This window comes from Ictidomys tridecemlineatus, chromosome 3, assembly GCF_052094955.1.
Source record: "Ictidomys tridecemlineatus isolate mIctTri1 chromosome 3, mIctTri1.hap1, whole genome shotgun sequence".
In the NCBI taxonomy this organism is placed as follows: domain Eukaryota; kingdom Metazoa; phylum Chordata; class Mammalia; order Rodentia; family Sciuridae; genus Ictidomys; species Ictidomys tridecemlineatus.
This window is the reverse complement of record NC_135479.1, coordinates 24,178,572-24,204,256: the sequence shown is the minus strand read 5'-3', so window position 1 is coordinate 24,204,256 and position 25,685 is coordinate 24,178,572. Positions and strand designations below refer to the sequence as shown.

At 37.3% G+C, this 25,685-nt stretch overlaps 1 protein-coding gene across 1 annotated transcript in view; it reads left to right on the top strand.

Moving 5' to 3' along the window:
* The window catches only part of Skap1 (src kinase associated phosphoprotein 1), a 281,306-nt gene that overhangs the window by 46,702 nt on the left and 208,919 nt on the right, over nucleotides 1-25,685 (top strand). Inside the window, exon 3 of the mRNA XM_013356957.4 lies at nucleotides 20,177-20,202. Within this exon, the coding sequence (XP_013212411.2) occupies nucleotides 20,177-20,202 (26 nt within the window). The remainder of the gene's footprint in view (nucleotides 1-20,176; nucleotides 20,203-25,685) is intronic.

Sequence of the window (25,685 nt, the reverse complement as noted above, 5' to 3'; positions counted from 1 at the left end):
GGATAGCTCCTCCCCAGTGTCCCATGTGATACTTCTGACTGCCCAACACAGGAAGAGACCCTGCTGGGAGCCTCCTCAACAGCCGTCTTCCATTCTTCCTTGACAGCAGAATGCTACTAACCCAGGGATGAATCATCATCTGCAAGCCATTCTGCTTTGCTAGTGGTTGGTCTAAGATTTATATAAAATACAGTTCAGGCTATAGAAATGTAAGATTTCTGAAAGTCGTTCACCTGACACAGATGTTTGGGACATAGCACTACTTTGAAATGTACTAATTACCTGAAGACATTCATCTGCACCGAAGTGTTAGAGCTGAAAGATGGGAAGAGACTTCATGCCGCCGTTCTGGCCTGCACCAACTCTGGAATCACCTGTCTCCGGACCTTTTGTTTTGTGGGAAAAATAAACCTCTACTCATCCAAACCCTGTCAGTCAGGTTTTCTGTTACTTGTAGTCAGAAGAATCTTGAATGCTCGGGGGGTCTAGGTCTGACCTTGTTATCTGATATTCTGCTTCTTCTGCTCTTACATTCTAGTCTTCCTCTGCTTTCTCTAGGCCCAGGTTGCCAAGGTAGCATCTGGGAGTCATTCTTGACTTCTCTCTTCTTTTCCCCAGTCATCAATAAGGCCTCCTGATTCTTTATCCTAAATCCATCTTCTTTTTCTTTTAATGTTTTTTTATTAGTGTGTTATAATGTTACATAATAGTGGGGCTCATTTTGACATAATCATACATGCATGGGATATAATTTGCTCCATTTCAGTCCCCAGTGCTTTTTCTTTTGCTTCTCCTTCTCTTCTCTACTGGTCTTTCTTCTATTTATTTTTTCTTGTTGTTTTTTAAGTTGGTGCTTTTCATGTGTACATAAAGGTGGGATTCACTATGGTATATTTCTGTATATACAAAGCATAATTTTGTCATTTCATTCCCAATTTTCTTCCTTTTCTCATTCCCTCCTCCATATCCTTCAATTCCCTTCCACTGATCTCCCCTCTAATTTTGTGGAACTCCTCCCCCCATACTCTTTTTTCCCTACTTTGCCCTAGCTTCCACATGTGAGAGAAAAATTCACCCTTGACTTTCTGAGCCTGCCTATTTCACTTAGCATGATGTTCTTTAGTTCCATCCATTTACCAGCAAAAAAAAGCATAATTTCATTCTTCTTTATGGCTGAGTAAAACTCTAGTGTGTTTATATACCACATTTTCTTTATTCATTCATCTGTTGACAGGCACCTGGGCTGGATCCAGAACTTGGCTATTGTGAATTATGCTGCTGTAAACATGGAAGTGTCTGCCTCACTATAGTATGATGCTAAATCTGTCTTCTTGTGTCCCCTCTGTCACTGGCTAATCATCGGCTTTCATAAAGTGTGACCTGAGTTTTGCAGAATGCTCTTTTCTAGTCTTTGCCTCCCGCCTATCCCTGTTCCAGTTTCTTCTGCTCCTCCATTTTGTTGAAAGAGAGAATTTATATCCAATGGTCATTTAATCATTCATGCTATAAGAGATTTACTGACATAAAATGATAAGACGTACTATAAGAAGGTTGAAAAGTATATAAAATCTCACAGAGAAAAATACCTGAAAAAAATATACACCAAAACATTAGTGATAATGATCTCTGGCAAGTGGAATTTGAGTGAGTTTTAATTTCTTCTTTTTGTTTATTTGTATTTTCTCTCTATAGTGAATATATATCTAATCACAAGTTACCAATTCCAAAGTCTTGCCTGTTTTAGAAAGGGGCAGGGATTTAAGAGCCAGAATATTTGGTTTCAAGGTGGGAAAGGAGTTGGTACTGAGGGGGAAAGAGACGTGGAAATAGGAGATTAGGCTTTAATTGTGCAGCTTGGTCTGGGGTGACTTCTGTGAAAACAAACATCTGTATTTGGGGGTGTTTTATGCTGTGCTTAAACAGACACATGCAAAAGAGAAATGATTTTTGAGCCATATGAAATGCAACAGTCCTTTGAGTGCTTTATGATGATTTTTCTAAAATATGTTTTGGATTTTTCTTTTTAAATCAAGGAAGTTCATTCTCAAGGTCTTCATTAGATGAGGTATCACTGACTGAGAACAACTTCCATCTCTTAGATGTTATCCCTTTGAGCTGCACTGACTGACACAGGATGAATCTTTCATTACAAAAGGATTATCTACACTCTGTTCGACTACTTAGTAAAGCATTCGTTTTTGTTGGATTCCTTTTCCAAAGTCACGGTGCTTGAGTAAACCATTCACTTCCTCTTTCTCAAAACATCAGTCACCATGATTGATTTTTATGTGGGTCATAAAGAGAAATGGAATCAACTGAAAGCAGGGTGAGGATTACAGACTAAAGCAGTTAATTTACTTAACAAATATATATATCAGCAAGTTGTTTATGTTGGACATGATGCCAGGTGATCAAGACTGTATCACGAAGACATATCCTTGTTTTCCAAGGAGTTCTTGAGCTAATGAGTGGCCAGAGTCTGCATGGAGCCCCCTGCTCACAGATCCCTTTCCTATAGAGTCTGAGATGTTTTGTTTTGATTTGTTACATACCTGGAGTTCCACAATTTAGAGATTCATGTGGGTTTTAAAATATAATTTTTTAAAAATACAAATTTACTTGGAAGGTGAAGAAACTTTCAGTGATCCATTTATGTGCATTGGTCCTATTCAATGATTTTCTTCTAACTCTTGGTTTAGGTGACTGTACTAAGGAAATTCAATGGCCAGTAAGTTTGTTAAATGGCTGTGATAGGCAAATGCTCAGTGCTAAGTACTCTGAGGGTTATGAGAGTAAAAAATTATCCTTTCCCTCACACTTCAGAGACTGTTAATTCTGCAATTTAAGATTAACAGTTATGAGCTGGGTGCAGTGGTGCACATCTGTAATTTCAGAGGTTCCGGAGGCTGAGTCAGAAGGATCTCAAGTTCAAAGCCAGCCTCATCGAGGTGCTTAGCAACTCAGTGAGATCCTGTCTCTAAGTAAAAAAATACAAAGTAGAGCTGGGGATGTGGCTCAGTGGTCAAATACCCCTGAGTTCAATCTCCCGTACAAAAAAAAAAGCTAACAGTCACAACTTAAATTAATCATATACCTATCATGTGCCAGGTCCTATGTCAAGGATTTTATACAAATTCTCTCATTTAACCCTCTCAAGATGTGTGCAAAGTAAACACTGTTGTAATCTCCTTTTAGCAGACAAGAAAACAGGTTCAGAGAGGCAAGCAGTTTACTCAAGCCTATGTAGAAATTAGGTTCTGGAATTGGGATTTGAATCCAGACAGTGTGATTTTGGGGTAAACACCCGTATTGAGGCTCAATTTCTTCATAATTAGTGAAGAATGTCAATTTGTTCATTCATTTGTGGGGTAAACAAATGTTTATTGAGCATATACTATGTGTAAAGCATTTTTTGTAGTGACACAAATCCCAGTCCTTCTGCAACTTATTTTTAGGGATGATAAACCAAAGGATTATACAGTACACTACTTTGTAGGGTTGTCATTTTGCACATGAAAATGCCTAATACAATATGTATCACATAATGGATATTCAACAAATATTCTCAAGAAACTGACAACTGGGTGGGAAAGATAAAAAGCATGCACAAAATACCTAAAGTAAAAGATACATGTAGCAAAATCTTTAGAAGAGGTGCATAGAGATAAATCCGGGAAAGCCCAGAGAAGGAATGCACTTCTGGTTGGTGGGCTGTGGGAAGTCTTCATGGATGAGTTGGCATGATGGGTTGGCCAAAGTTGAAAGAAATGGATTTTTGGTGAGATAAATCAAACACAAAAATACCATGTGCAAAAGATGCAGAGGAAGAAGCAAAGGGTGATTCTGTTTTCAAGCAAAAGAGAGTAATGGGAGAGATGGCTGAAGAGATAGGATGAAACTAAACCCTGGAAAGGAGAGTTCTGACTGGGTTTGAAGAGGAGGGTAAGTAAAACATGAGACAGGGATAGTTAAACTGAGAAAGGGTGCTTTAGTAGGAAGCTGTGCACAACATTTGGATCTTTCGTACTAAAATTGAATCTACTGGGAGGTGAGAGATTGTTGTAAAGGAAGAGGAAAACATCAAAGATTGTCTATGTCCCTTTTGCCCAGAGAAATAAGACAAATCTCCTCTGCCACTCTCTAGGAAGGATACTGGGAATTGAACCTAGGGGTGCTTAACCACTGAGCCACATCCCCAGCCCTTTTTATATTTTATTTGGAGACAGGGTCTCACTAAATTGCTTAGGGACTTGCTAAATTGCTGAGGCTGGCTTTGAACTCAAGATCCTCCTGCCTCAGCCTCCGGAGCCACTGGGATTACAGGTGTGTGCCATCACGCCTGGCCTATTTTTCAGTTTTATTGTGGAATGACTGGCATGTGAAGCACTGCACATACATAATATATACAATTTGGTGGTCTAGCCACTTTCCAGAACCTTACGTCCATAGGAAAAACCATTCTAAACAGCTGGCTTTGTGCTTCAACTTTTGAAATATGATTAACTTTTACATTAAAAACTATATTCTACCATTCATATCTGTTAATAATATTTACTAGATTTTTTTTAATCTGATAAACTGTAAAACTTGCCACCATCCATTCCTTTGTTTCATTAGGAAAATGAATGCCACGGCCCAAATACTTGGAAATGAACTTTTGGAATACAGTCTATTCTTGAACTGGGGACTGCCTTTTAAAAACGTCCTTAGCAGACAACCATTGATAAATTATCTCTTTCCTTTGTAGAGGTTCCCCCTCCCCAAACTGGCCCCATTACATGAATTATCAGGAGATCTTATTTAGAAATACAGATTCTAAGCCCCTAGAGATGCTGATTCACTAGGTCTGGGGTAGTCCTCAAAAATTCATGTTTCCACAGGGTTCCAAGGAATTCTAAAGACAGGCAAATATGTAAGCATCTTTATCAGGAGACTCCAGGTTTTTTTGGAGGGGGGGGATAGGAGGGTAAGAGGCTATTATGTTTTTCAACTGAATTTTAACAGTGAAAGGGAAGAAAATAAGAAGGATTTTATTGGAAAGTGTGAACAGAGGATGGCGATTACGATGGTAAGGAGGGTTTCCCAACATGATTGGGGATAATTGATAGGAAAAATTTTATGAGCAGGCCTGGCTTAGGACCTGCCAGTAGCTGACAGTATCTCAATTTGCTTCCAGGATGAGCAGATGGGGATATTCTCATATACTGATTGCCGTGCTTCACTGTGGCCTGGCAAAATCTCAAGACATTTCTGATAGTGAAGAATCCCTCAGAGTGGGGCAGAACTGGAAGTCCTGGGGTTGGCCAGTTGATTGTGGTTGAACTGATGGGACCTCTGACCTGTATTGACAGAGCCTCAGAATGGGCCACATTGTCATTAGCCTTAAGATCAAAGTTCATTCCATTCTTTATGATTTAGATAATTGATACTTTATGCAAAGGTTTAACTATAACTGCTATAAGTTCTGTACAGAGGACTCAATGGAAAAGAATGATACTTAAGAATCCTGCCCAATAAGGATCAAAATGAGATTAAGGCAAAAGCAATAGTTTAAAATAAGTAGGTTCATATGAGCTTAGAAAAAAATTGTGAAATAATTTTCAAGTGATTTCTGAACTTCTGTGTACATTTCAATTCTTAATTGGAAGAAAGTATATACATAAGAATAGGGGTTTTATAAAAATTTCAGCAATTCATTATAATTCTGGGTGGTTTTAATAGAGGCCTGTATTCTAGATTCTATTTTTATTTATTTATTCAGATTTTGGTGCAATGTGAATGAGTGAAATAATACTGTCTTTAATTAGGATTCTGTTGTTATTTTTCAATTAATCTGTGTCAGTAGTTTTAGCATTTGTATTAAATCATTTTCTTCATGAAAGCTTTTAATGAGGAAACAAATTGATTGTATTTATGTATTGGATTCTTGCCACTGTGATGTGTATTCGGTCGTGTCTTTTGAAGTATATTTTTGCTGGTCATCTCGTGGTTAGTCTTTGAAGCTTTCACACACACACACACACACACACACACACACAGAGAGAGAGAGAGAGAGAGAGAGAGAGAGAGAGAGAGAAACTCTTTGGATGAAGGTTTTAATTTAACAAAGCACTCTTATTTTTAATATTTCTTCTCTTTTCTCCCCTTCCTCTTTTTCCCCCTTGCCTTTGTGTTACTTAGAGAATAAAGGCACCCCACACCCATAATATTGGAATAAATCCACACTCCACACTACTGCTTCAGTACCTTGCCCTCTGCCTGCCTCCCCAGTATTGTCTTCTCCCTTCCCTGAGAAACACTGCTCTCTACTCATTCTGAGCAATGATACCCTGTGCTGTTTCTGATCTAACAAGAATTTATTGAGCACAAGCTTTATGCTACTTCTCCTTGATGGCTCAGTGACATAGAAAGGTGAGATTTTAATGCACTAATATAGGTGTTCACAGGTGTGCTGTGGAAGCAGCTAAACCAGGAGACTGGGCTGTGCCTCAAGGTACCGTCAAGAGTTTAGGTGAAGAAGGAGGCATGAAAGGAAAGGTGTGCCCGCAGAGGGAGCAGCAACATGTGAGTGGGAGCTGGGGTGAGTCACTGAAGGATTTTAAGCAGATGATTAAGACAGGGTTTGCCCTTTAGGTCATCAAAATAATATTGGTGCTAAGGACATAAAAAACTGACATTTATTAGGGGCTTACCAGGTACCAGGCTTACTATTCACTTCTTTGTTCATTCTCCCAAGAACCATACAAAGCAGGTGTGCTTACTATCTTACTATTTCTGATTGAAAGATGAGGAAAACATGTCTGCAGCAAAAGTCTTATACTAGAAGTTGGAGCTTGGATTACATCCAAGGCCTGTCTACAAAGCCTTTGTTCTTCATGGTCACTGCATTATCTTTTCCATCCACATTGAAGTGACTGGTCAGAGGGGGCAGGATGATGGCAAGTGGGCCAGTTAGGACATGGTCACCCTGATCTCCATGAAGGCTTGAAGGAATTTCAGTGTCTGCATAGATAGGGAGGAGATAGATTAAAAGGATATTAAGGAAATAGGTCTTGGCGACTGATGGGTATAGATAGTAACAGAGAAAGAGGTAAAGGGATGATTCCTAAGCTTCACTTGGGTGGATGTCATACATTGAAAGAGAAAACACAGGAGTAGGAGAGGTTTGGGTCTTGAGGAACCAAGGGCAGTTCTACTCAGAAGTTTTCTTTTTGAGAGAGAAGAATATCATTATTTGCTGAGAAATAATGATATCCGCAGCTTCTGAACATTTTAATTCATTTTATATATATATATTTTTTATTTGTTGATGGACCTTTATTTTTATTTATTTGTATGCGGTACTGAGAATTGAACCCAGTGCCTCACACATGCTAGGCAAGTGCGATACCACTGAGCCACAACCCCAGCCCTTTAATTTATTCTTAAAAGTATTTAGTAAGTAGCCATTGGTTTCTTTCCTGGTCAGCCTGATTTCTATGACCTGTCCCTCCAATCTTCTCTTACTCTCTTTTCCTTTTATCTCACAAACCTGGGAATGTCCCAACCTTGTATGAATTCAACTGTCCAACTTCTCTGTTCTTATACCTGGACAGCTAATCAGTGCTGGAGGAAAATTATACAACTAAATTTCCACTACAGTAAATCTTAGTTACCACACCGACAAATTTCTAGAGGCATATGATCAACCCAAGCTGAGTCAAGAGAACATACACAATTTAAATAGAGGAATCTCAAGCAAGGAAATAAAAGATGCCATCAAAAGCCTACCAACTAGGGTTGTGGTTGTGGCTCAGTGGTAGAGTGCTCATCTAGCTTGTGTGAGGTGCTGAGTTCAATCCTCAACACCACATAAAAATAAAAGCATTGTGTCCACTTACAACTAAAAAAAATTTTAAAAAGCCTATCGACCAAGAAAAACCCAGGACCAGACAGATTCACAGCCAAGTTCTACTAGACCTACAAAGATGAATTAATGCCAATATTCCTCAAATTATTCCATAAAATAGAAAAGGAGGGAACCCTTTCAAACTCATTCTATGAGGCTGGTATCATCCTGATACCAAAACCGGGCAGAGACACATCAAGGAAAGAAAATTTCAGACCAATATCCCTGATGAATATAGGTGCTAAGATTCTGTCAAATTGAATACAAAAACATATTTAAAAAATAGTGCACCATGATCAAGTAGGGATGCAAGATTGATTCAACATACAGAAATCAATAAATATAATTCATCATCACAACAATAGAATCATATGATTACATCAATTGATGCAGAGAAAGCATTTGACAAAATACAACACCCTTTCCTGTTCAAAATAATAGAAAAACTAGGGATAGTAGGAACATACCTCAACATTGTAAAAGCTATCTATGCTAAGCCCAAGGCCAACATTATTCTAAGTGGAGAAAAATTGGAAGCATTCCCTCTAAAAACTGAAACAAGACAGGGATGCCTTCTTTCAACACTTTTATTCAACATAGTCCTTGGAACTCTAGCCAGAGCAATTATATAGATGAAAGAGATTGAAGGGTTACAAATAGGAAAAGAAGAACTCAAACTATCATCATTTTTCAATGACATGATTGTATACTTAGAGGATCCAAAAAATTCCACCAGAAAATTTCTACAATTAATAAATGAATTCAGCAAAGTAGCAGGATATAAAATCAACACCCATAAATCAAATGCATTTCTATATATCAGTGATGAATCCTCTGAAAGAGAAATTAGGAAAACTACCCCATTCACAATAGCCTCAAAAAACAAACAAACAAACAAACAAAAAATCTTGGGCATAAATTTAACAAAAGAGGTGGAAGACCTTTGCAATGAAAACTAAAGAATACTAAAGAAAGAAATTGAAGAAGACTTTAGAAGATGGAAAGATCTCCCATGCTCTTGGACAAGCAAAATTAATATTGTCAAAGTGGCCATACCGCCCAAAGCTCTATACAGATTCAATGTGATTCCAATTAAAATCCCAATGTCATTCCTTATAGAATTAGAAAAGGCAATCATGAAATTCATTTAGAAAAATAAGAGACCCAAAAAAGCCAAAACAATCCTTAGCAGGAAGAGAGAAGCAGGAAGCATCACCATACCAGACCTTAAGCTATACTACAAAGCTATAGTAACAAAAATGGCATGGTATTGGCACCAAAATGGACATGTAGACCAATGGTACAGAAGAGAAGACACAGAGACAAACCCACATAAATCCTAGACAAAGGTGCCAAAAACATACATTGAAGAAAAGATAGCCTCTTCAACAAATGGTGCTGGGAAAACTGGAAATTCATATGTAGCAAAATGAAACTAAACACTCTATCTTTCACCATGCACAAATCTCAAAGTGGATCAAGGACCTAGGAATTAGCCCAGAGACCCTGTGCCTAATAGAGGAAAAAGTAGGTCCAAATCTTCATCATGTCGGGTTAGGCCTTGACGTCCTTAACAAGACTCCTAAAGCGCAGGAAATAAAATCAAGAATCAATAAATGGGATGGATACAAATTAAAAAGCTTCTTCTCAGCAAAAGAAACAATCAAAAAGGTGAAGAGAGAGCCTACATTTTGGGAGCAAATTTTTGCAACATGCACATCAGATAGAGCACTGATTTCCAGGATATATAAAGAACTCAAAAAACTTAACACCAGAAAAATAAACAACCCAATCAATAAATGGGCTAAGGAGCTGAACAGACACTTCTCAGAAGAAGATACACAATCAATCAACAAATACATGAAAAAATTTTGTTCAACATTTCTAGTAACTAGAGAAATGCATATCAAAACTACTGTAAGATTTCATCTTATGTCAGTCAGAAGGTAGTCATCAAGAATCCAAACAACAATAAGTGTTGGTAAGGATGTGGGTGAAAATGCACAATTACACATTGCTGGTGGGACTGCAAAGTGATGCAACCACTCTGGAAAGCAGTGTGGAGATTCCTTAGAAAACTTGGAATGGAACCACCATTTGACCCAGCTATCCCACTCCTAGGTCTATACCCAAAGGACTTAAATTAGCATACTATAGTGACACAGCTACATCAATTTATAGCAGCTCAATTTACAATAGCTAAACTGTAGGCCCAACCTAGATGCCCTTCAATAGATGAATAGATAAAGAAACTATGATGTATATATACACAATGGAATATTACTCAGCATTTAAAAAGAATAAAATTATGGCATTTGCAGGTAAATGGATGAAGTTGGAGAATATCATGCTAAGTGAAGTAAGCCAGTCCCAAAAAACCAAAGGCCAAATGTTCTCTCTGTTAAATGGATGCTGATCCATAACGGGGCAGGGGATGGGAAAGATGAAGGAATTTTGAGCAAAGGGGAGTCGGGGAGGAGGCTTGGGAGCAGGAAAAATGGTTGAGGATGCAAATCAAGTCAAGATGGCGCCTGGCAGTTTGCCAGGAGGAGTGGTTTGTGAAGCAACGCCAGCGAGCCATTAAGATGGTAAGGATTCCTTATTGGCTGACTGCTGTATCTAGATGATGTTAATTGAGTCAAGCTGTGTGTAATCAGTTGGGTATATATACCTCTGCTGTCCTGCAATAAAGTGGCTCCTGCTACCTTGGGTGCCAGCTACTTTGAGTTCTCACTCAGTTCCCCCTGAGTTCCCTCGCAATAAAGTAGTTCCCACTTCAGCCTTCAAGTTTCTTGTCACCTCTCCGTCATTTTGCCCAGCCAGACTGCGGCAGAATGAGATGTATATCATTACCCTAGGTACATGTATGACTGCACATATGGTGTGATGCTAGATTGTGTGCAACCAGACAAATTCACAGAATCAAAATACATTCTGCTGTCATGTATACCTAATTAGAATAAATAAATATTTTTTTTTAAAAAAATCTTAGTCTCTAATATCAACTGAGCCCTTAATGATGCCTGGCAATTAATAATAATGCTGCAAATCCACAGCCTTTTCAGTTTTCCTTGCTGTCCCCTGCACAAGTCCTTATCAGTTTTTACCTCATCATATGGCCTGTAACTCTTTACACAACATCAAAGAAAAAATCAGAGCCTTTTAGGTTGGAACCCACTCAGTATCCTGTCCTGCCCCCTCCTCAAACATATCTGCATTGGGGTGCTAAACTGGGCCTCTGCCATCTGCTCTACTGATGGGCCTGGCCTCATGCCTGGATTCCCTCTGCATCCTGGGTCTGGCCTCTCTGTGATCCTCCCCTTCCCTGCCCTGCCAGACTTCTTCTTCCGTCTGGTCCTGAATGCTCCCTCAGCAAGCCTTATCTGCAAGCAATAAGACAGGTTCTGGCATCATTCAGACCTCGGTTCTTCTGGTGCCAGTGTTTACCACATGTGTGTTCTGAGCCCACACCATTTCTATACAATTGAATGTTTTCAGCCTAACTAGGAAACTAGTTAGAGTTTTCTGTGCTCTTAATCCCTCACAGAGTATCTGAAAAATAGTGGAGATAGATTTACTAAAATCAATGTAATTGAGAGAATGGACGCAGTATTCATAATTTGAAAAACTGATAGTGTGTTCCCTTGTCGATGTTGAGAAATTCACTTTGCTTAGATGAATCCTGAGACTTAGTCCAGCTTAAAATTTTTTTTAAACTGTAACATTTACTCTCAAGTGAATAATATGACTATGTTCAGAACAAAGAAAATATCAAAGGCATGATAGTTGAGAAAAGTTTGTCCAAGGAGATTTTAAGTGTTTTCATAGAAACAGTTTCATTTTCAAAATAATAACACAGTTTCAAGCCTGTTCCCGATTCTGCATGAGATTAACTGGTGGCTCCACAATGTGGACTTCTAAACTTCTAGGTGCACGCACCTAACCTCTCTTTCTTCCTTTTTCTCATCTGTAAAGTGAAGACTAGATTAAATGATCTCAAATGTCCTCTCAGCTGTAAACTTCAATGAGTATATGGGCCACAGTCACAAAGTCAGGGCCATTAGTTATTCACCAATCAGACAACAAGGAGTCTCGGTGGTTAAGGAGTAGCTATTAACCTGAAGCCAGCAAAAAAATAAAAAATAAAATTAAACAAAATTAGGCCCCGACCACCAACAGTGACAAAACTGGCAGGACAGAGGTCAGAGACAGCGGTTTTAAAGTATGGTAACCTGCTGGAGTTCTCTGTACACAAGTGGCACTTTTTTTTCTCCATTATACAAACTTGGGACTAAAAGCTGTCTGACTTTCCTCTTTGACAGTCTGTCCTCAATCTGTCTCCAAGTCCATGATCAAATCCCTTCTCTTGTTCCACACTCCCTCACCACACATACATCCTGGAGATTGAACCCAGGGGTGCTTAAACACTGAGCCACATCCCCAGTCCTTTTAATTTTTTTTATTTTGAGATGGAGTCTCACCAAGTTGCTGAGACTGGCTTTGAACCTCAGCCTCTGGAGCTGCTGGGATTATAAACATGCATCATTTGCTCTTAAGTAACTTCTTAAATAGTCTCCCAGCTTCTCTCCCTCCCAGACACACTGCACATTGGTGCCAAATTTGATCACAAAGGCCAGGTGTGGTGGTGTGGCTTATAATCTCAGTGGCCTGGAAGGCTGAGGCAAGAAGATCATGAATTCAAAGCCAACCTCAGCAATTTAACAAGACCCTAAGAAATTCAGTGAAACCCTGTCTCTGAATAAAACACCAAGAGGAATTGAGGATGTATGTGGCTCAGTGGTTGAATGCCCATGAATTCAATCCTTGGTACCAAAAAACAAAAAATAAAAATAATAAAATTGATCACAGTGGACATAATTTTTCTGTCCTTAAAGATAAGCCAACAAACAGAACTCTCAGGGAATGCCTTTTATCTTCAGGAAAAAAAAAAAATCTAAACCCTGACCTGACATGTAGGCCACAAGACACCTGACCACCATTTTTCTTTTATTAGTTCACTGAGTTATATATGCGGGGCATTTGAGGACTGTATGTACATACTAGTGAGATTTACTTGTGAAGAAACTGTCCTTATGCGAGAAAGTAGGGGAGGGCATATTAGAATGTAAGTTTCCAGTGTTGCAGTGAGAAAGATGAATCATTGGCTGACAAAGAATAACTCCTGGGTGTCTTGCTGTTCATAGGCAGGGAGGATGTTCTGTCAACCATGGCAAGGGCTCCCTATAGCTAAAGTATTTTAGAAGACTCAGTGGTGAAGAGTATTTTATTTAATTTCTTTTAAAACTTTATTTTCTTCATTATCTGAAAGTGGACTTTTAAAAACTTGAGAGAGGGTTCGTGAGTGACACTGTCAGTCTCAGATAATGTTGCTTGTTTATTATTTAATAAATATTTAATTTTACCATTATATTTTGTAAGTAGGAAAACATTTTGTTATCTCCCTGGGCAGATTGCTAAAATTTATGCTTACAGACTCAAGACCCCAGAAATATTACATCCCAAAGAAGAACTCAGGATCTTCTTATGACAGGTCCTCGTATTACTTGAGCTGCATGCATATTATCTATTGTTATTATCCCATTTGTTATTTTTGCTGTCTTAGATGGTCATTTCTCTGTACATAAATATCTCATATTTTGGACTAGATTGTAAGCTCCTTGTAGGTAGGGCTCTAACTCATGTACTTTTGGTGGAATTGAAGGAATTGGGGCTAGAGAGGGCACCAGTTTCCCACCAAGGGCCTTCCTTTTGCTGTTTCTGAAGCTGGTACCCGGACCCCTGGGTCCCAGACCTCTGATGCCTCCACCAGAGACTTCCACCAGATGGTGCTCTTTTCCCATTTCTGTTCGTGGGTGTCGCTGACCATTTTACCTTTCCCACTTGCCCATTTCCTAATGCAAGGTAGTAGGTAGGACACTGGTGGTAGAAAGAGAATTTGAAATCAGTGTGAATCTTTACAAGTGAGAAAATAGGTAATAAGAAATATCTATGGTATGCAGACTTAGCATCACTTAGCAAGGCCATTTCCTTGGGCATAAATCAACCTGTACTATGTGGCTCACTGCTCAAGGTCAACTGTAAAAGGGGTTTTCCTAGTTGTCAACTTAACATTGAAGCCCTGCTCAAACAGGCATGCATTTGAATCTTAAGGTTACAGTTCAAATGCCAGAACAACACCTCAGTGTTAGTCTTCATAATCTGTTTGGAGAAAGCCATTACCAGAGAACAGAGATGGACTAGAGGGAGATAGAAGAAGCTATGAGCATTGAGTATTGCAGACAACCTAGGCATTTGGAAGGTACTGCCATTTTTATATAAAAGTGAAGTTCAAATTTGGACTTCCTTAAGTCATCAAGAAGAGATTGATTTTGTTTGCCAAGGCAGAGAGTGTATGATGTTTTAAATTTCTGTGAGTCATGGAGAAAAAAACATTTTCAATACTTCAGTTGTCAAAAAAGTTCATTTGAATGTTCTAGATTTATAACATCACAGATGTTGGCCTTTCTGGATTGCTAGTTTTACAATATCATTATAGTCCTATTCACCTAACCCAGTGGGTCTTATCATTTTTGGTGGTGCAGGAAAAAGGGGAAGTTATTGACACTAATGAAATGTATGGACTTTTCTCCAAGAGAACAGAAAACAATTATTACTTTTCATCAATTTCAGGGAGTTTATGAATCCCCTGAAGGCCCAGCTCTGGACTCCAAGTTGAAGAGCTCTGATCTAACCACTTCCTAGTATTTACAAGCTAGCAAAGCAATTGCACCTTCCCTTAATATCTAGATTTGTTTTCTATAGTTCAGTCAATTGGGAAAGAGTTAATGTGAAATTCAAAGCTTAGCTCTGGAACTAAGCAGAACTGTGTACAAATCTTGGTTCTGCCACATATTAAATATGTGAGCTTGGTCAAGTTGTTTGACCTTCCTGAATCTATAAAATGGGGATAATAATAGTACTGACCTCTTAGGGTTGTTATACATACTAAATAATATATGTGAAACATATACATAGCACAGATTCAGTGCTGAGTATGTTAATTATTTTACAATTAGGAAAATGGAATTATTTGTCCTTCCTATGTAGTTCCAACAATATTAAGATAGTTGTTTGTCTTACTTATTTCTTCAGGATCTATCTAATTAGCTGGCTGAGGGACTAAATGTCTGAGTACTTTAATCTCAATCACCATGTTTATTCATTAGCTCCATAGTCAAGATTCTGGTTAACCCCCTTCCAAAGTCTAATGATGTAGAGTCAGTCGCACCATTTTCAGCATAAATCTACTATGAATTTTGGGTATCAATCTAGAAGAGAATGTTTGTAGTATAAAATATATGATAATGAAATATATCTGTGGATGGACCATGTTTATTTTAGTCACCATTTCATCCTTGGCATTGAACAAAGAGCATACCATAGAAGCCAGTCAATATATATTTATTATCTGAATAACTCAATTACTTTAGAAAGAGTAAAATATTTTTAGAGAAAGAGAAATTTTGATGTGAGATTATATTTTCAAGACTGTCCTTCATTTCTCATTAAAGTGCCTGTTGGAAACTTATCTGCCTTAGTAGCTATGTAACCATGGACAAGTCATTTAATCCTTGATACCTCAGTTTCCTTATTTAGAAAATGGGCTTAATAATAGAGTTAAATTTTGGAGTAAGTAGGTTAGCATATGGGACTTGGAACATATTCAACAGATCTTAGCATTATTGTGATTGTTCCTTCCACTAAAATTGCTGCTACACATCAAGATTCTCTCCATATTGTGGACTTTCCTGAAACTGAAGTTCAATTAGTAACATCTTTAATTTAAAAACACAAGTAGCAAACTTTGTCTTGCATGTAATTTAATTCTAAAACTTCAAGACTATTCTATAGGTAGACTAAACATAATGCATTTTTATTCTTCCATTTTCATTTTTGGAGGCACCAGCGAAGATGGGTTTATTTGGACTGAATGCAAAGTAATCATCATCAATATGGTGCAGCATTTTCTCTCCACTCATTCTGTGCTCATCTCTTTTCAGTTCCAAATACCATTTGCATGGACCTGATGATGTTGAGTACGGATATTGCAGAGGAGTGATAACTTCCCTTTCCTATTGAAGCTGAAGCTTCAAAGAGAAGATTAAAGAAGTGTTTGTTATCTATCTGCACAGGCCTGATATGAAATTCTCAGAGGCATTTAGAATAAACACAACTCTGTATGTGTGCATTTATATGCTTTTTCTTTTGTGGTCTTTGCATTTTGGTTTGAATTTTTTACTTCAGACTTGTTGGACTCTCTGACTAGAGGAGAATTATTTTCAGAGTGAAAGGTAAGAATTGGAAGATGTTGGCAGAATTTAACTAAATACTTCCTGAAGCACATAGAACTCTCTGGTGTGGCATCATCTTTACAGAGAATGTGATGAAGACCAGCCACGGGATATGTTTAACAAGATGAGATCAAGTTCTTGAAGGTGTCTAGCAGAGAATAATCTGTGGTTCCCTTTATTGAGGGATTAAATTGCTCACCTTCAGTACTTTCGTTTCAGAAGTGTCCTCTATGAGGATAGAAGTGTGGTTTTGCTATTGTTGCTATTATTTTTGCATGCAAACTTCCTTTAGGGACATAGCATTAATTAATATTTACAGTAATAAAAGAAGGAGAAGAAGTAGGATAAGAAAATAGATTTATATCGTCTGAAAAAGAAGGTATTTCTGGGTGTGGTGGTGCACACCTGGAATCCAATGAGGAAGCTGAGGCAGAAGGATTGTAAGTTTGAGGCCAGTCTCAGCAACTTAGCAAGATCTCAAGCAACTTAGTGAGATGATGTCTTAAAATTTAAAAAAATAATAATTAAAAGAACTGGGGTTGTGGTGAGTGGTCAAGTGCTTCTAGGTTGTTCCCCAGTACCAAAAACAAATAAATAACCCAAAGTAGCTAACATTCTACTTTATGCTTCTCCACCTCAAGTCACATCAAGTTCAGCATGTTACTTTTATTATTTTATTTTTTATTATCAGTAAAAGTGAAAGAACGAACAAAGTTTGTCATTGGAGCAAATGCCAGATTATTGAGGAATGGCTCTGCATATTTATAGAGCCAGGGGTGGTTTGACAGTTGGCATGGGGTGCTTTTTGATTGGAGGGTAAGGATCAGGTGAGCCAGCAGGGCTAGTCTGATTGGTGGGTAAGGATCATGTGAGCCAGCAGGGCTCACCATTGGACTGCTCTTCTTGGGGGATGGGGAAGTTAGTCTTTGGAGCTGGGGCGACTCCCAACATTTATATACATTTAAATGTACAGTGTGATGTTTTGATATACATATGCATTGAGAAATGATGACCAAAAATTAATGAATATATCCATCACCTCACAAAGTTACTTTTTTTTTGGTGTGAGAATGCTTAAGATCAACTCTTTGCAAATTTCAAGTACACAATACAGTATTATTAGTGATAGCATGTCATATGTTAGATATTCAGAACTTTTTCATCTTTCAGCTGAAAGTTTGGAAGAAATATTTAATTACAACATTATCAGAAATAAAGCAGATTCTGCTATTTAATATCAATTATATAGACCTGCTACCTTTTTTTTTTTAATACTGTTAAATTGAGTTCTTTCTTTGTAACCAACCTCCTTAAGATAAAGCTTATTGGCAGAAGCAGTACTCTTGGTATATGGGAATCTATAGTGTCATCTTTCTTCTGGGCTAACAAAAGGAACCAAGAAATGAAGGCATTGTACAGAAGGGAACCGAAAATCTGTTTTAGTTGAAGTGGTGATTTTGGTAGGCAAGAGAAGCACAAAAAAAAAGGCTGAAATCATCAATAACATATTTTGATTATTTGACAATTTGCCTACAGTTGGCATGTTAGCTGCCACTTCAAGGTAAGTTCCCCCATCCCCCAGGTTCATAAGTGAGAATAATACTGGTTAGAAAAGTTCCTGCTGTTGCCATCATTAATGTTTTGGAAAGAGGAGTGTGTGTGTGTGTGTGTGCTCAAACCCTCGATTTTATTTACATTGAATTAGAAGTTGGCTAATGATAAGAAATGAGGGCGAGGACAATGCCTCAAGGGAAGAAGGAAAATAGTAGAAGATGGAAAATTGTTTACTGTCTGATGACTTGCTGCAGTGGTTGTGTCTGACAGAAAGGAGTTTTGTATAGTGGGAATCTGCACTGTCTGCGAGGTAGAGATAGACCCCTCTTACTATTATACATAACTTACTTACATTTTGGCCAGTTCTAATTTACATATGCTCTAACATTAATAGGTAAACCCCTTCTTTCTAGCTGTGGAAGCTTTCCATTTCCTAGCTCTATCTCCACTCCTTCCATCCCCTAGTTCCACTACAAAACTGTGCTGGCCTTTCTCTGCCCTCTAATCCAGGTCATCTTACATTTCCCTTCACCTGATTGTCAGCCCAGAAATGTTCTGGGAAAGGAGAGGATCAAGGAAAGAAAACCATCAGGTTTCTTTTCCACTGTCTCTACCGCATCTCTATTAATTTCCACCAAATTAACCTCTGGATTCTAGCCACAGCCTCTGCAGTGACCTCTTTCCTCTCTATTTTCTAAAGTTTTATTTTACACAGTAAAGAAATAACCTAAATACTCACTGGACTGATGCTCCTCTCTAATGTGGTCTAATGTGGCCAAATCTAATTTCAGCCATGTAGGTACCGGAAGACACACCATTATGACCTGAGTATGGCCTTTTTCTGAACCTCCTGTGGGTTATGGACCCTTTTAAAAATTTGATAAAATTCTTAAAACTGTGGAATTTATCCTCAGGGAAACAAAAAAGCTCATATATGCATTCTGAGAGGCCAAGATGAAGATAGAAAAATATCCATTCTATTTAGTAGCACAGAGGTTTTATGTACATAGCAAGAATTAAGTTGCAATGACTGTGAGCCTCGTTAGAGTTAAGTTCAGGAGTGAGTGGGAGGTGAAGGAATAAAGACAAGCCAGTAGAGAGGATGCTTTTGAATGTTCACTGTGTCATGAAGGAAAATGGGGTGGCAGTTGGAGGAATGAGAAGAGGATGAGGGAGGGCTTGTTTATTTGGATACGGGCATAAATTGCTGATGGAAAGGACCAAAGTTGAGAGGAAGAGGTTGAATATGCACAAAAGAAAAACCAATACAGAATAATGTAAGGTTCTTGTAAAGGTGGGAGAAAATGGGATCCAAAGTACAATGGACTTTTGGGGGTTACCATCACACACAGCATTGTTTTGGTGAGGAAAAAAAAATGCAAGTCAGGTTCCAAAAAACGGGACTTACAAATGATCCTTTCTACTGCTCCTGTTTTGTTAGTGGGAGACTTCAAGGACTTTCAATATTGCCAGTTGTTTCACAAAACATAACAGAGGAGAGAGAATGGACTCCAAGGGCACCATTCTTGGCTCATACACTAAAATATTAGATAACTCTGGGTCAACTGTTCATGTTCCATCTGTAAAGTGAAGAATTTAGATGTAAGAGGCATTTAAGGATGTGGTGGTGGTTGGGGTGGGTTTGGTTGTCGTAACAACTAGAAGTGGCACCTGTTATTTGCTGTCCAGGACCAGTGATGCTATTGTTCAGGATATCTCAGCAAAGAACCTTCCTGCTCAAGGCTCATGGTATCCTATGAGAAACTGTGAGCCACTGTTAGCTTCCCTCCTAGAATCTTTCTAGCTCTAAAATCCTAACAGTTGAGGAGTTGCACGGCATTAATGCAGTGTTTAAGCCCTTAGAATCTTTCAAATCTCAGGGACGACTCTTCTGTTTTTCTCCGACAAAACTAGGCCTTGGCTAGCCATCAATTCTTTATTTTCATTGGTGCATGTTAATTATACAGAATGGTGAGTTTCATTGTGGCTTATGGCAAACTGATACATGCGTCTAACACCATTTCATCAATTTCACTCCCCAGTTCCTCCTCTTACTCTCCCCTCCTCTCTCCCCTGATCTTTTTCTTGTACCCTGTTGGTCTTTCTTTCACTTTTGTGACATCCTTTTATTTTATATATACATCCCTTCCCCCCATTTTTCTCTACTAGCTTCCACATATGAAAGAAAATATCCAATACTTATCTTTCTTACTCTGGCTTATTTTGTTTAACATGAATGCCTATCTATTTTCACCCATTTTCCTGCAAATAGTAACCAACTATCTAGCAAGGTTTTTGGATTACAAATTATTGCTACTGTATGTTGACCAAAATTGAGAAATATAAATTTAACTTATCTCCATTTTTTCCTTTTATATTTCAGGTACTGTTGGGATTTTCAGCCCCAAGGTGAGTACTCTGTGACCATGAATGATTTTATACTAAAAATGTGTAGGTGGTATTGTTTATTTCTATCTCTTCTGTCTATGCTTCTTCATGGAGTGGTACTAGCCATTTCTGAGGAAAGTTAGTGGAGTGTTTAATTAACCTTCATCCTGCTGGGCCCCCCTGCCCTGCTTTTTAGCAACAAGAGGCTCTGGGCTTCCGCCTTCTGAGTGGATGGTTGCTAAATTATTTTATAGAACTGAAGCTATAATATGCTTTTTTCCCTTAAGCTTTGTTAGATACCAACAGGATCCAGTAGCATTCAAGTAAAATGGTAGCCGAGTCCATAATAAAAACCTTGGGTGGGTTCCAACTCGGCTAATCCTTCATTTGCTCCAGAAATAAATTCCACCATGTTTCATCCTTGATCACAGTGCCCTTCCACATAGTCTGTCTGGCAGCAGAGAAATGTCAGGAATGGAGCAGTGTTGAAATTCCCACTAGAACAGTGTTATCACATTTTAATATGAGTCTCACTGCAGCCTTGGTGCTTCTAATTGCTTTCAAACCATTGTTTTCCTGCTTTTGCTTGATGAACCCAGCATCTGGCATGATTCTAAAAAGTACAACAGACAGCTGTGTGCAAAATTTGAAAAAAAAAAAAAAAAGGTCAGGATTCAAACACATTTTTAAGAGGTTTACAATTAGAATATATATATTTTTAACCCAAACAGTTTGAAGACATTTCTAAAGTACTGTAACCATTCCTTCTTTGTAGTAATCTGGTTGAAAATGTCAGAAACATCATCATGAATATTAATTATCTAAAATTATTATAAATAGAGGGTTTTACCCCCCTCAGAGAATCACAAGAGTTTTAGACCAAACATGAAAATTTTTTTCACGAACTGTTTTGCTCTAAAACTTTTTAAAACCAATTGTAAACTGTTTTGTACTTTTTATTTTCTTAATGTTTTCAAATGAATCCAATCTTGGTGAGTAGTAATACATTGAAGAAATTAAAATGGTAAGTGAGGATACTAGTTTTATTAAACTTTTTATTTTCTAGCTCATATTTTGTTCAAGTCTACATAAGGGTTTCTTTAAAAACCAATTTTAAGAAATAAAAATCATGTATGTTTAAAGCCTTCTTCATACTCTTTGTAATAATGCGATGTGGTGTTATTATATACCTCAGTAAAGCATTTATAGCTGAGAACATAGATCCAGCAATAGAGAATTATATGTAATAATGCAGCAGTTTGCATGGCAAAATGTGAAATGCACTATTTAGAGAATAGTCCTATAGTTCAGGGTTTAACAGATGTTAACCAAAATCCACAGGGGGCAGAACATGATTGTGAACTGGCAGAAATGAATGGAACTGTGAGGATAAAATTAATTACCAAAGGAGAAATAAAGAATCAGTGTCAGAGATGTGGTATAGTAATGTGTTGAGAAGAGAAAATAATTTTGGAGCTCGACATAAGAGAGTCTATGGGACTAAAAAGACAAAGGGCACCACCTTACCAGGTTCTTGTCATGGTGGCACTGCAGTCATCTTCCAACACAGGGTCACTTCTACACACTCTTTCTCTCTTAAAAAGAGGGTATGGTAGAGCAGCCAAGGGGACACTCGAAAATAGTTTATTTAGGACAGAAAGCTATTTGTTCCTTGACACTGATTGAATATATGGAACAAAATCTTTGTTCATCCAGAAGTCAATATAAAGAAAGATCAAGTAGAAAATCCCATATTCTTACATATATGATGTTGTGATGAGAAAAAGAAAAAAAAAGTGTGTCACATTAGATTGGATAGAGAGAAAGGATGGGAGAGGAGAGGAGGAGTAGGGAGGATAGGAAGGGCAGCATAATAGAATAGACAATATGATTGATGTATGTACATTTCATATATGTATTATATGTCAAAATACATTCTGCTGTCATGTATGACTAAAAAAAATAAAAACAATTCGTATGGTAAAGAAAGGAAGGAAGGAAGGAAGGAAGGAAGGAAGGAAGGAAGGAAGGAAGGAAGGAAGGAAGAAAGAAAGAAAATCCCATATTCTTGACCCTAGCTTTCCTCCTTCAATGGACTTTTTTTTTTTTTGGTGGGTGGGCGGGCAGGGGGCGGTGCTAAAAGAAAGGAGTATCTCGCCATTTAAAAATATTTATTTTTTTTTAGTTGGCATATCATACTTACACCAAAAAGTGGAATTCATTGCAACATGTTCACACGTGCATCTGACATGGTTCAGTTACTGTCATTCTGCTGTTCCTCTCCTTTCCCCTCCTTCCTCCCTCTCCCTTGTTCCTTTCCTTTACTCCACTGTTCTTCTCTCTTCTGTTTTCAAAATATCTGTGCCTCCTCTCCCACCTTTTTAAACTCCTTACTACTCTCTAGTTCCACATAGGGGAGAAAACATTCAACCATTGACTTTCTATGTCTGGCTTATTTCACTTAGCATGATGTTCTTTAGTTCCATCCATTTACCGGCAAAAACCATGATTTCATTCTAAGTAAAACTCCATTGTGTATATATACCACATTTTCTTTATCCAGTTATCCATTGAGAGATAGGCTGTATCAGTAACTTGGCTATTATGAATTGTGCTGCTATATACATTGGTATGCATGTATCACTATAATATGCCGATTTTAGTTCTTTTGGACAAATACCAAGGAGTGGGATATGGTGGGGTCCTTTCCAGTCTTTTGAGGAATCTCCATTATTGCTTTCCAAAGTGGTTGTATTATTTTGCAGTTATATCAACAATGTGTGAGTGAGTGTACCTTTTCCCCCACATCCTCATCAGCATTTTTTATTACTTGTATTTCCTGAATTTAACTGGAGTGAGATGAAATCAGTATAGCTTTGACTTGAATTTCCCTGTTTTGATCACCTCTTAGCTGATAATGTGTTTCAGAAACTGGTAGGCTGAGTGGGAGAAAAAACTTGTCTATTTAAGTATATAAGATACAATAGGACATTTTAGGATTATGAAAAGAATAGGAATATGTTTAAAAAAAAAGAGAGAGAACCACTGGAAGAAGAACTTAGAAAGCCCTGGAAAATTAGGTAATGTTGGAATTGGAGTGAGAAAAGACAGAAGTGATGGCTCAAACTTTGCTAGCATTTTTTACTGTGACAGGACCCTCTGTACAGAAAGACAATGAGATGAATTTTATTTTATTAACTTTGTGAATTTGCCTAAATAAACACTTAGGTTCTTCAGGTGTTTGGACTAAATAAGTTCTGATGTAAGGAAGGAAAACAGTTTTTAAACATAAGATCCATTATTTGTAGGTGCTTTTAGTAAGGACCTACACACATTTTTCAGAAGGATATAATTCATATATCATAAAGTTCATACCTATAGAGTGTACAAGGCATGCCAAGTATACAAGTTCATATCTTCAAAGTGTACAAGTGGGTTTTGGCATAGTCACTGAGTTGGGCAACCACTTTCACTACCTAATTTCAGAACATTTTTACCTTCTAATAAGAAACCCACACCCATCTCAAAGCCCATACCCTTCACTGCTGTTTCACTCTCTCACTGCAAGAGTGTTGGGGATTAGTGTGTCAGCATCTAGCACAGTTCTTGGACATAGTAATCACTGAGAAATGTAATTTGGATCTATAATCATGATATGATAATGATATACCTTTCCCTCACATTTCCACCTAAGTTGTTTTATTAGCTCACTGTCAACTTCCTAAATGCTGTTCAGTTAAAGATGAGAAAACATAGGAAAAATAAAACATAATCCCAAGAATATATTACATTGATGTAGAGAAAACATAAATGGAAGAGTTCTTTTAATAAGCTTAAATATAATTGGAGAACATGAAAACATTTTTTATTCTACATTAAGATGTGGGATTGCTTTGATAATTCAAGTTGTGTTTACTTTAAAAACTTTTTTTCTGCTAGGTGCAATGGCACATGTCTGTAATCCCAGAGGCTTGGGAGGCTGAGGCAGGAGGATCACAAGTTCAAGGTCAGCCTCAGCAACTTAGAGAGGCTGTCTTAAAATAAAATATAAAAGGGCTGTGGATGTGGCTCATTGGTTAAGTGCCCCCAGATTCAATCCCTGGTACAAAACAAAAACAAAACAAAACAAAAAACCACAAATAAATTTTTTTAAAAACCCCCAAAAAACAAAACACTTTTTTTTTTACTCAGTTTTTCACTTAAAGTTACAAAGAAAAGCCAATGGAATCTTTGCCATGGAGTTATTATCATTACAGTAATCAGATATTTGAAAGATGATATTGGTCTCTGTCTAAATAACAGTATCAGTTTTGCCCTTTAAATTTGATGACAGAGCACTTTAAAATTATGGAGCAAAATGGTTTCTTTCATTTTGCTTCAATTTCTCCTTTTTAATAAAATGAGTTAATTATTGGTATTTTTGTTTAATAAGTCAAAATTTCACTTATAAGGTATGATGTTTATAATTCAAAATTTATTGTTATAAAAATATATTCATGAATATTAGGTAGAATTTCCCAGCATTGATCCAGAATCTAAAATAAATGATATGATATTTGAATAAAAATTTAGGAGAGACTGTAGGAATATTATGAACATATATAAAAAGGTTTGATCTTTGTCCAAAGGTGATTCATGTCACATTTGTGATAGTGGTAAACATGTGCCAATCCAGTTTCTTGCTGATTTAAGGATTCTTTGAGTATCCACATGGATGATGTAAAAGGTTTAAAAAAATTATCCAGTATATTTTAAGACCAAAAAATTTTCTTTGTGTAGCTTAAAAATCTAATTTTGTAAAGGCAAACTTATATCCATGTCAAATTAAATTAATGCCTAAAAATATAGCTTGACAAAAACAAATAGTGCAAAGTGAATAAAGAAAATGTTATTTAAAAGCCACATTGACTATAGATTAGAGGATATTTAAGAAGCTTATCAAAAAGTACATGGCTTTTATGTGCATCTAAGTCAAACAAACTATTAGAAATGACATCTATGAGAGAATTAGGAATTTAAAGACTGGTTATTTTATGCTATTAAGAAACTGCTGTTAGGGCTGGGGCTGTAGTTCAGTGGTAAAATGCTTGCCTTGCATGTGTGAGGCACTGGGTTTGATCCTCAACACCACATAAAAATAAATAAAGATACTGTGTGTTCATCTACAACTAATATATATATATATATATATATATATATATATATATATATATATATGAATGAAACTGCTTTTAATTGTTTTAGGTGTGACAATGGAATTATGGCTAGGGTTTTTTTTTTTTAAAAAGAGTGTTTAGAGGGAGGTTTGCTGTGATATTTAAGATAAAATCTGGTAAATGATATGGGAGAGGAGAAAGAAGCAGGATTGGGTACTGATGAAACAAGATTGGTCATAAATTGACACTTATTGAAGCAAAATGACGTATACATGGGGTTTATTACACTGTATTGTCTACTATTGTACATGTTTAAAATTCTCATAATGCAAAATAAAGGAGAAATAA